Genomic DNA, 17,438 nt, shown 5'->3' with positions numbered 1-17,438 from the left:
CCTTCCTGGCCCCTCTCAGCCAGCATCCCAGGCCTCAGGGCTAAACTGCACCAGCTTGGAGGGGGAGGCCATCATTCGCCAAGAATGGAGCTTACTTGAAATATCGGTGGTTTGGCCCTATGTGCTGCCTTAAATCTTACAGCTTTTCAAATTAATTTAGGGTTGGACAGCCTCCCTCAAGGGTGTGCTTTTGAAAGCAAGTTTCTTGGATCTCAACGGCTGCTGGAAAATGATTATAGTGAACTGTCAATGAATCAGAAACATATGGACTTGGCGATCTGGGCCGGAGGTCGCATGGGGGTGGAATGGCAACTGGGCTTGGCGCGTGTGCTTCCCAGGAGCAGTACAGGTTTGCTGGCATCCCAAACTCTGCAGGGGTACCATCACAGTGCCCGAAGAGCTGGCCTCTGCCCTCAGTCCTCCACATGAAGGCTGAGTGCCCACGATTAGGATTTCGACGCTTTGTAGCAATTCAGCTCTCGGAGCTGGCCAGTACTGGTAAATTCATCAGGGGAAGGGTGTCTTAGCTGATTACCTGTGTAAGTGTAAAACTACCATGCTCAACACTGGGCTCTTCTTGGACTTGGCTCTTTCCAAACTAAAACACTGCACGTGGGAAACTGCTATGGGCAAACCAGTCATGCGGAGATTTCCATCCCCCAGCTAGGCTGGTTTGAGGAGTCACAGCTGTGGCACTCGCGTCTAGTGTCTCTGTCCTGTGGGAGCGAGTGCCACAGTGGGGGTGGGGGGAGCGGAAGTGAGTACTGGAAGCAGCAGTGGAGCAATCAGGATGACGGTGGGGGGTGGGTGGGCAAAGAAATGAGCTAATACACTAACGGCGATTTTCCTTTCATGGAGATCTGAGTCTCATCTTCTTTACTACATTCTTTTTTTTTTGTTAATAGAAATCTCTTTATTGACTTTCCTGATTACAAAAGCTATACACTCCTGTAAAAAAGTGACTACAGAGTGTCTAAACTAGAAAGTGAAAGTTACCCCATAATCCTGTCCCCAAAACCACTACTAACAGTTCAGTTTGTACCCTTGCAGGTTGTCAAAACACACAAATATACTCTCACACATATTCCAATCAATACAATCAGATAATACATACTATTGTCTAGCTTCTCTTCTTCCCTAGACATAGCACTGTGATTGTGGACATCTTATCATTTAAGTAAAAATAAAATTGCCTCATTAAAATAAAAAACAGAAACCCATGCATGATTGTATGGTAATTTATTTAATCATCTATTAATAAACACATTTTTATGAAATTGTTTAGCCACTGTAAACAATGCTGCAGTGAGCAGACTTGGCAATAAGTTCTGGTGCATCTGTGCAATTATTTTCTTAGGATACATCTTCTAAGTGTAACTTTTTGGTCCAGGGCTAAATGTATCTTGAGTGCTTATATGCAGACACAGGAGTGTGGGGGCTCATGTGCACAGCCTTACTGTCCTCCACTGAGGCTTAACCCTTTCCAGTACAATAGGAGAAACAGAATATCTTATTAAGTTAAATAGTTAAAATTATTAGGGAGTTTTGATATCTTTGGTTAGTTATCTTTGTTTTTAAATGACCAATTTGTAGCCTTAGTTTGATAGTCTTTTTTTTTTTTTTTTTTTTTAGTTTTTGCTATAGGGCACGTGTGCTTGCTAGAGACAGTGAGGGAATGTGAGAGATCACCCCCAGGGGGAATGGCTACACCATAATCCCTTCTCCTTCATCCTCCTCTTGGGATCTTGGCCATGTACCTAAATCACCCACTGGGTGCGAAACTTTAACCTGGGATCCAGTGCCTTAACTTCCACGCCACCTGCTGGCTCCTGTAATCTTGTTATTCTGGGGAAGTGTAACAGTGTAAGTCTATATAAGAAGTGGAACTTTGTTTAGTTTTTTTGTTATACTGGGGAAGCCTCTGACATAGCAGAGCTTTTAAAACTGTCTAACAGGCTGCAAATATTTTTTTCTCTTTTTTATTTTTTGTCTCTGTTTTTAGTGTTTATAATGTTTTTACTAGCAGAGAGTTAGAATATTCTGTGATTAAAGTTGACAACTTTTATGGTATCATGCTAAGGAAAGTCTTTCCTGTGTAAATATTATAACTTCTGTGGCAACACCTTTTCTCTTAAAAACTTCAATCCATCTGAATCCATCTGTGTTTATTTTAAAAAATCTAAAGTTTTTTTTTTTGGAGAGATTTTCATTGTAGGGCGCGTGCGCTCGCCAGACAGACAGAGAGAGACATAGAGACAGAAAGCGAGAAATCACCCCCCAGGGGGGATGGTCACGCCGCAATCCCTTCTCCTCCATTCTCCTCTCGGGATCTTGGGCACGCACGCACACGCGCCCGGCGTGAGTTTTAAGTCACCGGGTCCGGGACACAAACCGCGGTCGACTACGTGGGAGTCCAGCGACATAGCCATTACGCTAACTGCTGGTTCCCAGAATCTAAAGTTTTTTAAAATTTGATTTACTTTTTTATTTTGGCTAGGCTTAAGGGAAGGATGTGCTTTCCTCAACAGACAATTGTCCTAATGAACACTGGGTCAGAATCCTTTACCCATGTGGTGGAAGGTCACCTTCAACACATGACTTTCCTGGCGCTGTGGATGACCTTATTCTTGACACGGTAGCACACTTTTGAATCACTGATTTTTAAGTGTATAGGGAAAGCCTCCCATTATAACATAACAGGGCTTCACAAAAGATTACACCAGAATAGCGTTCTCCACCAATTTTGCAAAACTAAGCAATTTTCTGCTAGGTTAGAAGTAAATTATTTATCCTTAGGTGGTGCCTGGCGAGAGGGTAAGCAGAGGAAGTATACTCCTAAATTTTACGATATATTAATCAGGTGGAACCAGCTCAATCACCAAATTATTAATCATTTGTCATATACTATCCTAAAACTAATATATTTTTACCCACTTTCTTCTTAATCTCTCCATCAGAGGAACAGTGAAAAAGGAGAGATTCAAACTTCTGTCCTCATAGTTTCTATTTTTTAAAAAAATTTATTTTCTTCTTCAGGAAGATCAGTTTTAAACCCTAAGATACTAGGTGAAAAATTAAAGGGTTATTTCCTCAAACCCTGATGTCCTTCCTTAAATTTTTAGCAGTTGTAAGACATGCAATTCATGAGTTGAGTTCACTGCACTGTCTAGGGTTGGTATTTGTTAGATCTACTATCGAATGACAGAATCGAACCTCAGTCTCAATTCAGGTTTCGATTCTGCAAAGAGGCCTTCCCTGAATCACCAATTAGGTTAACCGCCTCTTCTCTCTGTGCTCATAATACCTGTCCGTACGTCTGATTGGCGCTTACTACCTGCTAAAATGGTCTGTCTCCTCAGCGGTCTGTAAGCTAACTGCAGGTGAGGGCAGTGTCCTGTTCCAGTTGTTCCCGAGCACCTGGTGCGTGGTACCCTGCTGCTTCAGGAAAACCCATCTAGTGGAAGTTTACAAGATGAACTGGGATGAAGAGAATGTGAAGGCAGCAAGGCGAGCTGAAAAGCTGTCCCATTACTTTGGGTAGGAGTACCTAAAATTCTGAATTATTATGATTGTGGAAGTGAAAAGGAAGGAAAAGATGTAAGAAACACTATTAGCCTATTAAATAAAGCTAAATTCAATTAGACATGCATTCACTCACAAGTATTAAGCATGCATATAAAACAGGGAGAGTGCTTACCTAGAAAGTCTTTCATGCTAGAGAAAGGAGACAAAAAAGGAAAAAAAAAAAAAAAGAAAAGAAAAACAGCGTTAGCAAGGGACTGATTTTTTATTTTTTCCATTTATAAATGTACTTTTCAAACCAGATGTCTCAACTTCACAAATAGCAATATGGGGTAGTTTCAGAAAGGCAATTCGACTGACTGCATGAAAGGCAGCTGAAGTTCTAGCTCCCACTTCTCTGCACTGCATGACTCACTAGACCTGAGGCTTTGAGGATGGCATCTTCTTAAACTCGAAGTCACCAAAATGTAAACCAATCAGAAATCCTCCCCTCCCCAGACTAGCCGGCCAACCTCAGCCGAGGAGAGACTGGCACTGCTTTCCCCTTCTCTAAATCTCAGTATTGTTCTATTAATTTCCTTCAGTTCACAGACCTCCAGCCCTGCCCTGAATTAATACTATAATTTATAAATATTAAGACAGTTCTAGGATTTTCACAGATTTTTAGTGAAAGTGGAATAATGAAGGGGTTAGGGAGAGAGGAGAAAATCCCGTCCGTAGGATGTTGGTTAAAAAATGAAAAGGAATATGAAAGCACCCTGAGGCTTCAGAAGAAAGGTGTTTTTATACATGCAAACTGTAAACTTAGCCACCATAAACCAACTGGACAACAGAAAGGGATGATGCTTGTGTTTTATGTTTTTTTTTTTTTTTTAACCATAGGTGACTTTTTCCCTCCTATCCCTTCACTATTTTTTCCCCCCCAGAACTCAGGCCTATTAAATCTTGGGACCAGCAGTTGGCATAATGGCTATGTTGCTGGACTCCCATGTAGTCGACCGCGGTTCAAGTCCCAGACCCGGTGGCTTAAACTCATGCTGGATGGATGTGCATGTGTGCCCAAGATCCCGAGAGGAGAATGGAGAAGGGATTGTGGTACAGCCATCCCCCCCCGGGGGTGATTTCTCGCTTTCTGTCTCTCTCTCTTTCTGGCAAGTGCATGTGCCCTATAGCAAAAAACTCTCAAAAACAAAACAAAACAAAAGCACCTCAATTGTTTTGAATATATTTATTTCTTCTTTTGAAGTATTAAAGAACAAAATCTTCAAAAACAAAGGCAGGAAGAAGAAAAACAAGGGACCGGTAATCTATGAAATAAATAATGAATCCTTGACCTACAGAGAAATCACTCAATGACATTGCTTTGTGAGAGCATCAGACAGTCCACGGAAGCCACCAGTTTGTCAACCAGCACAGCATGACAGCCCACACACTCCCCCCTAAGCTGTCCACAGGAAGGATGCATGACAGCACATCTGACTAAGAGGGACTGCATGGAGTGACCTTGTTAAAAGGAGGCTTTTCTCCACTGAATCTCTCTTTTGCTTAAAAAAAAAAAAATTGCCACTGGGTACATGTGCTTACCAGAGAGAATCAGAGAACGAGAAGGAAAATGAAAAGCATCCCCCATGGGGCATGGCCATGGTGCAACCCCTTCTCTTCCATTTCTCCCTCCTCCTAAGATTCTGGGCTTGCACACACACATGGCCACGTATTTCTCAAGCTCCCACATTCAGGACCCTGACCATGCAGTCAGCCATTCAGGGTCCAGCCTAGCAGGCCATAGGCTGGCCTCAGAATCCCTCCTTATATCAGAGGTTACACTCATTGGAATTACTTTGTGCACTTTTTCAAAATGTACAGATCCTAAATGCTAGAGAGTCTCCTTTAGGAGGTGTGGAGTAGGGTTTTCCTACATACAGTACTTTAAAAAAGTCCTTGATGGTGGGACCAGCAGTTGGCACAATGGTTATGTCACTTGATTCCCATGTAGTTGACGGTGGCTTGAGTCCCGAACTCAGTGGTTTAAAATCACACCGGGCGCATGTGCATGCATGCCCAAGACCCCAAGAGGAGAATGGAGGAGAAGGGATTGAGGCATGGCCATCCCCCTGGGGAGTGATTTCTCGCTTTCTGTCTCTCTGGCAAGCGCATGTGCCCTATAGCAAAAACTTCTCAAAAAAGTCCCAGATGGTTCTGTTGTACAGCTCTGGTTAAGCACCATGGGGCTAAACAAAGGCTTTCTAATGTGGAGGTAGGCCCCATTTGAGATGGGAAAATTGTTTATGTATATGGTATGTCTTCACTGGGCATGATTACAAGTGTCCAAAATCCAATGGGCTGGAGGACTACAGGAAGGGGATCCTGGTGTAACCAGACCCTGGGGAGGAGGCTCATCTCTCTCTCTCTCTCTCTCTCTCTCATACACTCTAGCATGAGTACATGGGAGGGGGAAGCCCTTAGAAGTATATGGTACAGTGGGTTAGCAGATGGCATAGTAGTTGGGGCAGCTGGATACCATATGGCCAACTACATGGTTTGAGTCCTGGACCCAGTGGCTTGAAAAACACGTTTTGCATGTGTGCATGCATGCCCAAAATCCTAAAAGGAGAATGGAGGAAAAGGGACTGTAGCGTGATCAACATCTGGATGTTTTCTCATGGTCCTCACCCCCTACCTGTGGTAAGCACACATGCTCTGTAGTCAATTAAAAACAACAATAATAAAAAGTATACGGGGCATCTTTAGCATTCTCATGTGCTTGTAGTTCTCTGAGAACCCTAAAAGCTGGAAACCTAGAATTCAAGACAATTCAAGCATTTTCCCTATCTTATATTTACACATTTATAACTTATCTCTGGTGAGAAGTTATAGTTATATCCCATACTATCAATGAGTATTCTGTCAACATTACCTAATGTTTTTTCCTCTTGAATAATTTTTTTTTAAAAGAAATTAAAAGTAAAGAACCTCTCAAGAATTACCTAGTATATATAACAAAGGCTTCGAGAGCATGCAAGTGATACCGAGCAGCTGAGCTGTTGGCTATATCCACTTGCTAGCTTTGCAGTAAGATCAGCCTTGTAGCATCTGGTGCATTAAAATTCAGTCCATGGAACCAATAGGTGGCATGGTGGTCAAGGTGCTGGACTCCCACACGTCCAACAACTTCGAGTTCTGGACTCAGCAGCTTGAAAATCATGCTGGGTGTGTGTGCATGTGTGTCCAAACTCCTGAGAGGAGAATGGAGGAGAAGAGATTGCAGCATGGCCATCCCGCCCGAGGGATGATTTTTCACTTTCCCACTCACTCTCTTTCTTTGGCAAATATATGTGTCTTTTGGCAAAAATCTTAAAAAGAAAAATTAGTCCAGGAAAAATGTAAAGACACCTGTAAATAACCAAACTGAACTCCATCCAGCAAATGCTGAGGGTCCACTGTCAGTAAGCATCCCCTCCTTCCCAGTGAAGGCACTGAGGAAGAATAAGCAGAACAAGCCACGTGGCAGCTGTGAATGTAATTAACAAGCTCATCTGAAGCAATGCAGGGAAAACATGCAAGTAAATGTAATGGAGGAACCGTGGAAACCGGTGGGCCCTAACTAAGAAGGCTTCCTAAAGAAGAGTTTTGAGGCTACCAGGTAGTGTGGCAGTGAAGGCAGTTGGATCCCACAGAGCCAACCCTGCAGCCTGAGTCCCAGACCTGGCAGCGTGAAAAACATGCCCAGTTGGGTGTGCATGCATAAACAAGATCTCTAGAGAAGAACGGAGAAGGGACTGCAATGTGGTCATCCCCCCCAGGGGTGCTATTTCACTTTCTTCCTCTCCCACCCCTCACCCCACAAGTGCATGTGTCGTACAGCAAAACTTAACAAATAGCAACAACAAAAAAGAAATGAGCTTTGAGAAAACGATGCTACAGAAATACACACACACACTTAAAAAATATATAGTTAGGGAGGGTTCCCTTCAATTTCCTTATGTGAAATCCATCTACTATCTTTTTTGGTTTCTTTATTTTTGCCATATGGTGCGTACACTTGCCAGAAAGAGAGACAGAGAGGAAAAATAAGAAATAACCCTCCAGTGGGGATGGCCATGCTGCAATCTCTTCTCCTCCATTCTCCTTCTGGGATTTTGGGCATGCATGCATACATGCCCAGTGTGATTTTCAAGTCAATGGATCTGGGACTCAAATCATGGTTGGCCATGTGGGAGTCTAGCACCTTAATCACCATGCCACCTGCTGCCCCCACCATCTACTATCTTATTCCCAATTATATCCTTAGTGTTCACAGGGCTAGAACATAACAGGTTCTCAGTAAACTCACAGGACTGAATTGTTAAGGTTCTCAAGAAAGAATGTCATAGTCTTCAGTGGAACCTGAGTTTTTGCTCTGACGTCATCTAGCCATGAGACCGTGAGCACATTCAGTCTTATATAATGATAAGAATTAAATGTGAGGGGCCGGCAGGTGGCGTGGTGGTTAAGGGCACCGGACTCCCACATGGCTGACCACAGTTCGAGTCCCGGACCTGGCAGCCTGCTTTCCCACTTTCCCTTTCTGTTTCTCTGTCTCTCTCTGGTCAAATTAAAAACTAATAACAAATGAAATTAAATAAATATTTTTCTTTTAAAAAAGAATTAAATGTGAGAACCATGAGAAAGTGTACTGTTATAAGTTGGTCCCCTGTCATGGCATTTTCCAGTGTTTAGTTTTAAGAATTCTAGATTTGCTGTTGATGCTGGTCAGAGTAGTAAGTTAACTTAGTACCTTTCATCCAGGGAACTGCGTTCACATACAACTAAGTGAAACAATAATCTTCAAAAAAGAATTATTTATTTATTTAGTTCCATTTGTTGTTGTTATTATTTTTAAATTTAAACCAGAGAGAGACAGAGAAAGGGAAAGCAAGAAAGCAAGTCACCAGGTCTGGGACTCGAACTGCGGTCGGTCATGTGGTAATCCAGTGTCTTTAATCACCACATTACCTGCTGACCCTGAAACAATTAAAAAATATGTATCTAGGGATCAGCAGGTGGCATGAGAGTTAAGGGTGCTGGACTCCCACATGGCCTACTGCAATTCAAGTCCTGGACCTGGCTGCTTGCTTTCTCACTTTTTCTCTCTCTCTTCCTCTCACTCTGTCCCTCTCTGGTCAAATTAAAATAAACAAACAAATGAATTAAATAAAAAAAAAACATATTTAGTTTTTCTTGCTGCTTTTTAAGTCTTTCTCACTGTCTCTGGGCAGATCAGCCTGCGGACTACACTATCCATATGGAAAAACCATTTTTGACAGTCTCTCCAAAGACAGACTTTCCACACCTTCTCCTAGGTCTAGAAAAATGACCCATTTATAATCAAACTGGTCTGCCTTGTGCCTTTTTTCTTTGTCTTACTGAAATGTAAGCTCATTTCTGCATGGCGTGCACAGAGGCCTGAAAAACTTTGACAATTAAAACATGCTATTTGCTGACTTTGTTTTTCCTGAAATGTGGGACCTCATCTTCTCTTTCTTTTCTTCTTTTAAATATTTATTTGTTGGGTAAAATTTGGTACATCTTTAGTTTTAAATTCTCCTATGCAGACTTTGGCAGCTGCCTCTGTAATGAAGAAACAAGCTTCCCCCCACACTAAAATAGAGAAATTAGGGTCTTACCAACTGTCTAACTTAGCAATTACATACTTCAAAGTGTGCTACTCATTTCTGCTGATTTACCCCTATAAGAATGACATGTAATTAACCCTTTTCATTTAGAATGTTCTTAAAGCATAATGGAGCTCTTCATTCCCTGTCATCACACCTAAGAAAGTTCTCAGACAGACACGTGACTATGCAGTAGGGCAGTGTATCCGCACTGTGTGGGCTCCACTGGGGAGGTCGAAGCAAAACACAAACACAAACACATAAAACACCAACAGTAGGTTAGCATGTCAAGCAGAAGTCAGAGGAAGCCCACGGGGTTCCTGGATACCAAAAGACAGTCCACGGAGGAGAGCATGTGGAGGTTGGGGATGCCCATGGTGCTTAGGTGTCACGGCCACACCAGCTGTCGCCCCGTGGGCTCCTGCAGGCGATGCTGCTTACGTGGGCATGTGAGCAGCTGACCAAAGACACTCTTACTTCTGCCTGTCAGAAGGCACTAAAAGCAAATATTGTACTCGATGTTTATCATCACCTCCCACAAAGGAAGGTTCCTGGTGCAAGTCCGGGCTGAGGGCTGAGGGTGAGCTGCAGTGCCAAAACCTTACTGGGGGTGCTGTCTCGATCTTTCACTCTGCCTCTATGTCTCTCACTCTGTCTTCTGGCTCATGAAAAAAAAATTTTTTTTAACTTTTTAAAAACTGTATTTGCCAGAAGGTGAATGCACTTGCCAGAGAGACAGCGACAGCGACAGCGCGCGCGCGCGCGCGCGAGAGAGAGAGAGAGAGAGAGAGAGAGACAGAGAGAGAGAGAGAGAGAGAAATGATCCCCCTCGGGGAATGGTCATGCCATAGTCTCTTCTCCACCTCCCTCTTTTTGGGATTCTGGGCACACACTCTCATGTTTCTCGAGCTGCTAGGTCTGGGACTCGAACAGCAAAGCTGGCCGTATGGGATCCAGCCGCCTTAATCCCCATGCCATTAAACAAAAACAAAATAAAAAAAGTGTGTAGATGATAAACAATCCTGCAGACAAGGCAGCTGATAATTCACTAGATCCAGAGAGCAGAGAAACCAGCCTCCAAGTTGGTTTCCAACCCTTGATCTTTTCTCATAGTCTGTATCACTCCTACATCTTTTACTTGACTTTTGGAGCTAGGTGGAATCCTGTTTTTATTTCATTTATTTATTTTAATTTTTTTTTTTTAATTGTCTTCAGGGGTAGCCTTAGCCATCTCTAGGAAGGTCAACCCAACCGAGTGGAAGAGAACAAAGAAACCACCTGGAGCCTCAGGGATTAGTGAGATTCAGATGCAGTGGAGGTAACACAGCTAACAATACAAACCATGTTATCACAGAAAGAAACATTGAGATTTCTAAAGGAGATGGTATTCTCACTGTGATAGAAAGGTTCCTTTTAACTTTTTTATTTTTTGGCCTAAAAAAGGTACCTTTCAGGTTAGACGCCAAGATAGCTAAAAAGTATATGCAATTCAGTATTTAATTCTCTAGCTCCTGATAAACTGGTTTAGGTTTTTAAGATTATACTTTCTGATTTTCATTGGTGGAATACTCTAGAACTATTGTTTTGCTTGATAAACTGGGGTTTGATAAAAAACACCAGTTAAATTGAGGAGAACAGAAGTTTGGGTTTCTCGGGCAAAGGAGCAGGGTGGCTGATGGGTGCAGGAGATTTAACTAGTATCCCTCCTCATCCTGCTGTCTCTAGAGTGAAGCACACAGGTCAACTGTTCAACTCACACTGCTTCTCATTTTAGAAGCTGACTGCCCACCCTGAAGGGACGCTTCTGAGCAAGTCTAGAAGCAGCAGATAAGACAGTCACTTTGTTCTAAATGTCTCAGGGGTACAATGGGCCAGGAGGTAACCTCAGAAAAGGCAAGCAGACCACACGTGATGGAAATGAACACGGAAGGTTTTCTAGAAAAGAGAATTCTAAGAGGTCAGCCTCATGGGGATGGACTAAGGAGAAGTCCTAGAACCTAGGGCTCAGGGACCCTCGCCAAATGTGGGTTCCTCTTACCTGTGTTCTGGGAACGGCCCCATAGTCTCCCCACCACCTTCCCTTCTCTGCATGTTCTCTCTCTTAAAAACAGAACAGTGATTCTTACTGTAATCTTTGAGTCTGAATAGTTCATCTGTACACGATGACATTATTTCAGAAAAGGCATGAGCCTTCTATCCAATTTGCTGGTTGGCAGATTATATCATAAACACATTATATCACATGACCTAATCAGGAATTGTCGGAGGAACTTCTTTAAGTGTTTTGTGTTTGAATTAAAGACAGTTTTGTTCTACCTTCCATGGAAGACAAATGAATGATGGCCATTAAGGTGAGACTCTCCAGTATGTCTCAGCTAGATAAAAACTATTCAGAGAAGGAATCACTCCACAGACTTTATGGACCAATTGGGGACAACAGATACTGTGAATGGAAAAGTGGAAGAGAGGCTAAAAGCTGCTCAGGAACCAAGATGAATACAAAGAGCAGTGCAAAGAATTCGCTAGATTAGCTCTGAAAATGCCCCTAACTAAGCAGCGGACTCCTTCCTTTCATACCTCCTCAAGTTGTCCCACAGTAATCTCATTGCCCGGGCCTGTTTCTAATAAAAGAACAGAGTGAAGATCACCATTAATTCACATGGCAGTCCTAGGTAGGGACAGGAACCAGGCTGGTTTTGATTTGTGAAATGTGTAGGGCCCTCAAAATACCAGAGACTCGCCGAGAAAAATCCCCACAAAAGCTTTTAACTTGAAAGTTATCAGGAGTTCAGGAAGGCACATAATTAAAACCAAACTCCTTGTACCAAGTTTAAAATAAAATTGTGGCTCTGAAAAGCTGGGCCCAAGGGAAAGGAATGAGACCAAGTCACATGCACACTGCCAAGGCCGAGACTGGTTTAACTCATGCTCCCTTGGAGTCAGGGCCTGACCCCACAATGATGGGAAAAAATCTCCTATTTACATTTTCCCTGAAGAGGGACTAAGCAGAAGGAACATTTTATATCATGTTCTTGTGTAGTAGCGGAGCCAGGGGAAACAATTTGAGCTATTCTGGGATGGCCTACAGAGAGGCAGCCTTTCCCTTCCGTGTTCTCAGATTAATAACTGATGAACTATCCAGGGATGTGAGGATCCTGTGAATTTTAAGGGCCACTGAAAATTTAATCATGATTTGAGTTAACTGCAAAATAGTATAATTTTATAGCTCCGGAGTTTGAGAATCATTTTGTAGTGATGACTAAGGGCAGGGCAGGCTAGGAGGGAAGGTGGGAGGATAGGGAGATGATGTTGACTGATTACAGGGTTTCTTTATTGGGGTGATAAAAATATCCTAGAACGATTGGATTGTTGGGAAAGTCATGACACATTTTCACATAGGAAAACACGTCATGGCTTTCCCAGAGACCTAATTCATAGTAGTAGATGACTGTACATTACTGATGTACTAAAAGCCACTTTACTGTACAAATTATAATGGTGAATTTTACTTCAATAAAATATATTTAAGAAATAAAAAAATAAATTACAAAGATCAACATACACACACGTGATCATTCTGGCTTCATATAATGTGTTTAAGAAGGATAAAGGTTTTTCAGCCTTGCATCTTAAAGGAAAAATACCCTTCGTAACTCAAACAGGTGGGATTCCCAGGGAATCTGAAGTAAGCAGAGTCTTCCTCTCTCCAGCTTTGAGCCTCTACTATTCCAGTTATAATTCTGGGGATCCTGCACAATTTGGAAATACACATGGGTGTGGGATGAGAACTTTTAAGATTTCTGCAAAGATGTGGTAGTAGAGGACAGTGATAATTAGGCCTGAATTAATTTTTTTGGCATCTAAAAAATATTTCCTGGGAACCAGCAGTTAGCGTAATGGCTATGTCACTGGACTCCCACGTAGTCGACTGTGGACCCGGTGACTTAGAACTCATGCCAGGTGCGTGTGTGTGTGCGTGTGCGTGTGTGCCCAAGATCCCGAGAGGAGAATGGAGGAGAAGGGATTGCAGCGTGACCATTTCCCCTGGGGGGTGATTTTTTGCTTTCTGTTTCTCTGTCTCTCTCTGTCTGCCTGGCGAGCGCACGCACCCTATAGCAAAAACCTCTCCAAAAAAAAAAAAAAAAAATTTTCCTTAGTAAAAAATTAGTGTTTCCTTAGTATCACCAAACTTTCTGTTGCATTAATTTTCTACTGATACCAAAACAAATGACCCCAAGCCTTAGTGGCTGGGACCAGTCACTGTGCTCCCTGTGCTGTGCGTGAGAAGTCCAGCATGACTCTGCTGGGACCCCTGCTTGGGGTGGTGGGAATCCCCATGTCTGCTCACTCATCTGACTCTGGGAAAGAACCTGCTTCCCAGCTCACCCAGGTTGCTGGCTGTGGGGCTCACGTCCTTGTCGCCTTACTGGCTACTCACGGCTTGCAGAGACTCCCATAGACCTCACAGGGCCCCTTCTCGCTCTGCACAGCGAGGGCACACTGAGTCCTTTCCACACTTCAGATTTCTCTGGTTCCCCCCTCTGTCAGCTGAGAAAGTGCTCTGCTTTTAAGGGCTCATGTAATTAGATCAGACCGCCCAGGAGAAACCTTCCTATCTTAAGGTCAACTGTGCTCTATAATGCAACATAATCTCAGAAGAGTTTTCTTGTCATAGACACAAGTTTTGAGGATTAGGCTGGGAAATCTTTGGGGAGCCATTTTAGAAATTCTGACAATCACAAGGATTCCCCTTTAAAAACAAGCCAGCTTTGGTCTAGTGTATCTCTAACATCCCCAAAGTAAGAAACTTCCAGGTTGTGTGGCCACTCAGCTGTGCTGGGTGATTAACATTCAGGATCAGGACAACGCCTAAAGCATTGTCTTATGCTGGGAAAATGTGTCCATCTATGGGAACAGATATATGTGTAGGTCAGAGTATTTCCAAACAGAAATTCGTTTTTAAGCAAATATAGTCACACACTTCATAATGACCTCTGCTCAATGATGGTCCGCATGTATAAATGTTGGTCCCACAAAGAGCATATAGGATACACTACGTACCCTGGGGAGTATGGCAGTCTATACCAGCTAGGTATATTCATATGATGAGATATTCACACGACGACAAAGTCACCTAGCAACGCATCTCAGAACATGTCCCTGTCATTAAGTGATGCATGACTGTGCTTAATCACGAAGATCTTCATATTATACTCCTTGATTTGTCATGATCAACTGCTTACTACATACGGAGTGAAAACTATTAAACAAGAAAGTCAAATACAGTACTTATATTCAGTTTGTGTCACAAATATTTCTGAAAAACTCATATGCCGGATTGTGACAATTCTACCAATTTGAAATTGCATGTAGAAAGGAGGTCATGTAACACCACCTCACATATCCCAGTACATCTCACTACATTAAAAAAAAAATCATTAAGGGGGACCAGCAGGTGGTGTAGTTGCTAAGGTGCTGAGCTCACAGGTGTTGGACCACAGTTCGAATCCTGGACCTGGCATCTGGAAAATCAAATGTGCATGCATGCCCAGAATCCCAGGAGGAGAATGGAGGAGAAGGGACTGCATTGTTGGGGGGTGATGTCTCACTTGCCCTCCCGCCTTCTCTCTTCTTTCTGGTGAGCACACACACCCTATGGCAAAAACCTTTAAAAGAAAATTAAGTTTTTTAAATGACAGAAATAGACTTATCTTCTGTTCTATCTCCTGTGCTGCCTAAATATTATTGGCATTTTACTGCTCTTGGTTTCCATTTGGGCCTATACTTTTTCTCTGTGAATATTCCCAGGTTCTGAATGAGTTTTTAGGGAATTCACAAAACGCACTTACTACAGAGGAAAATATAAATATACTGATGCCTCCAAATATAACCCACGGCAAGTCATTCTACAATCTAGTAAAGAAATTCATAAACTTGTAAGACTTATTACATTTGCAGGTGCAGGTATCATCTCTGCCAAGCCTGTGCTGGGAACAGCCATGATGAAAACGACTAGTGGGAGAGCTCGAAAGCTTGACTCTAGCATGTGGGTCACATTCCCCACGTTCAACACCTATTTCCCCTTTCCCTCTTGCTCTGGGTTTTTGGTTCACCTGAAACTAACTATAGGAGCCTGTGAAATACAGTCAGATGATTAAAAAATAGGTTTGATGAATATGAGAAAAAAAGTCTTATCATGCCCCAAAATATATTATTAGGAAAGACTGTAAACTAAGTTCAGAAAGTCCCCATTTAGGCCTTATACCACTGTTTGAGGTTCCCTACAGTTGTCTGAGTTCATGCTCTAACCCCATGACTCTGCAAAGACTCTTCAACAGAAGAAGAGCCACCGTTACCAGTCACCTTTACGCCTCTGCAGGTAGCATGTAAACTTTTCATGCCCGAAGCCTGGGGGAGACAGAATTTTTTATATGGCCATTGTCGCAGTCTGCCAGTCTAGCTGGGTGATGGTTGTTTTAATTTATTTAGATTAGGCAATGAATTAATCTTTGCAAAGGGGCTAGTGGGGCTCTCCGCACCTCACATTTCAAGAGGAAATGAATAATCAGGACCTAAGTAACATAAAGTCAACTTTTTTTTTTTTTTTTTTTTTTCTAAGTAAGTGCCACAGAAGGTCAAGGATTTTCTTTGTTGTAGTGTTTTTTTTTTTTTTTTTTCTCTTTCAGTCCCCACAGAAACCAAAATATTAACTCACATGTTTTGGAATTACAGATACACTACCAAACTGCAATAACCAGGAATTTGAACTGCCTTGGGAAGATGTATGGTTGGCCTTCATTTCAGAAATAGGATTCTCTTGTGTGTGGCCTCTGATTCCTTTCCAGATGGCCAGATGGGATAGGAAGAGACCAAACCTTAACTAGGCCATAGCGTACTCGGTGAGCACATTAATACCTGTGTAAGCCCAGCCTTCTCAGTGGTACTTAGAGGAAAAAAATGGACAATTACAGAATCTATATTTGCTTTTAAAAACTATTTTTTGCTTGAAAACACCCTTACCCACACATATATCTACTTGCATGATACATATTTGCTCATGGTTCTTTGATCTCAGAGTTCTCCTTTAGGAGGAAAGATAAGCACACCCATAAAGAAATCAGAGAGTGAGCCAGTCGGTAGCATGGTAGTTAAGGCGGCTAGATCCCACGTGGTTGGCTACATGGTTCAAGTCCTGGACCAGGTGGCTTGAGAGACATACTAGGCATGTGTGTACGTGTGCCCAGAACCCTGAAAGGAGGACAGACAGAGGAGAAAGGACTGCAGTGTGGCCATGACCCACCCACGGTGTTTCCTTGCTTGCTTTTTCTCTTCTTCCCTCTGGCAAGTGAAAGTACCCTTTGGCAAATTAAAAAATAATAAAAAAATAAGTAAAAAAAATTATAGAGTAATGCAAGAAAGTGACTAAATGTAACCAAATACTAAACTATTTGGTACGTGTAGTAAATAAAAAAGGTTGCCAGGAATGGGGTCGCCAATAACGACTAGAGATTGTTGGCAGTCTTACAGAAGATTCAGGACTACTGGATAGAGTAGGCCTCTAGAATAGAGTCTAGAGGTTTTTTTTTTTCTTTTAATTGTTAATTTATTATTATTCTTCAATTTGACAAGAGAGAGTGAAAGAGAGAGAGAAGGAAGTGAGAAAGCAAGTCACCAGGTCCAGGACTCAAACCACAGTCGGCAATGAGGGAGTCCAGCGCCCTTAATCATCACGCCACCTGCTGGCCCTGTTCATTTATTTATTTTTTAAGTTTATTTTAGTTATTTCTTGGAGGTGAGAATCCTTACTAGGGTCTTGCCACATCCCAATCCTCCCTCCAGTCTCCTAGTCAGCCAGGATCAAGAGCACACATGGCCTGAAATGTTCATGTTGACCCAGGATCTGAACACCAGGTCCCCCATATAGCTCCATTATTACACAGTGATCCCCTGCCTCCGGCTCCACCATCAGGCCTAGAGCTTGAAACTGGGTAGTCATGAAAAATAATGCCACTTGGGTGTGACTTGTAAGAAATCTGGCATAAACTGGGGCTTTGCTAGGGCCACGCTTATCCCAGAGTGTCTGTCCTGAAGGATGGAGGCCTTCCTTCATTCTTCTACTTCCACACCCCTACAGGGCACTTAAGTCTGCAGAAGCCCAGGTTCTTGGAGGGTCAGACCACAGTGCAGGGTAAAGCAGGTTTTTTTTTTTTTTAAAGAATTATCTTATTTAATTTTATTTATTTATTCATTCATTTACTTTAATTT

The 17,438-nt window shown here is 42.5% G+C and overlaps 1 protein-coding gene across 1 annotated transcript in view; it reads right to left on the bottom strand.

The window, feature by feature from the left end:
• The window catches only part of PPP1R12B (protein phosphatase 1 regulatory subunit 12B), a gene marked incomplete in the record, with an annotated part of 227,306 nt that overhangs the window by 27,037 nt on the left and 182,831 nt on the right, over positions 1-17,438 (bottom strand). The window contains 1 exon segment of the mRNA XM_006159146.2: positions 3,698-3,714. Coding sequence (XP_006159208.2) covers positions 3,698-3,714 — 17 coding nt within the window.

This window comes from Tupaia chinensis, unplaced genomic scaffold (genome assembly GCF_000334495.1).
Source record: "Tupaia chinensis unplaced genomic scaffold, TupChi_1.0 Scaffold000627_1, whole genome shotgun sequence".
Taxonomy (NCBI): Eukaryota; Metazoa; Chordata; class Mammalia; order Scandentia; family Tupaiidae; genus Tupaia; species Tupaia belangeri.
This window is presented reverse-complemented; position numbering and strand designations above follow the sequence as displayed.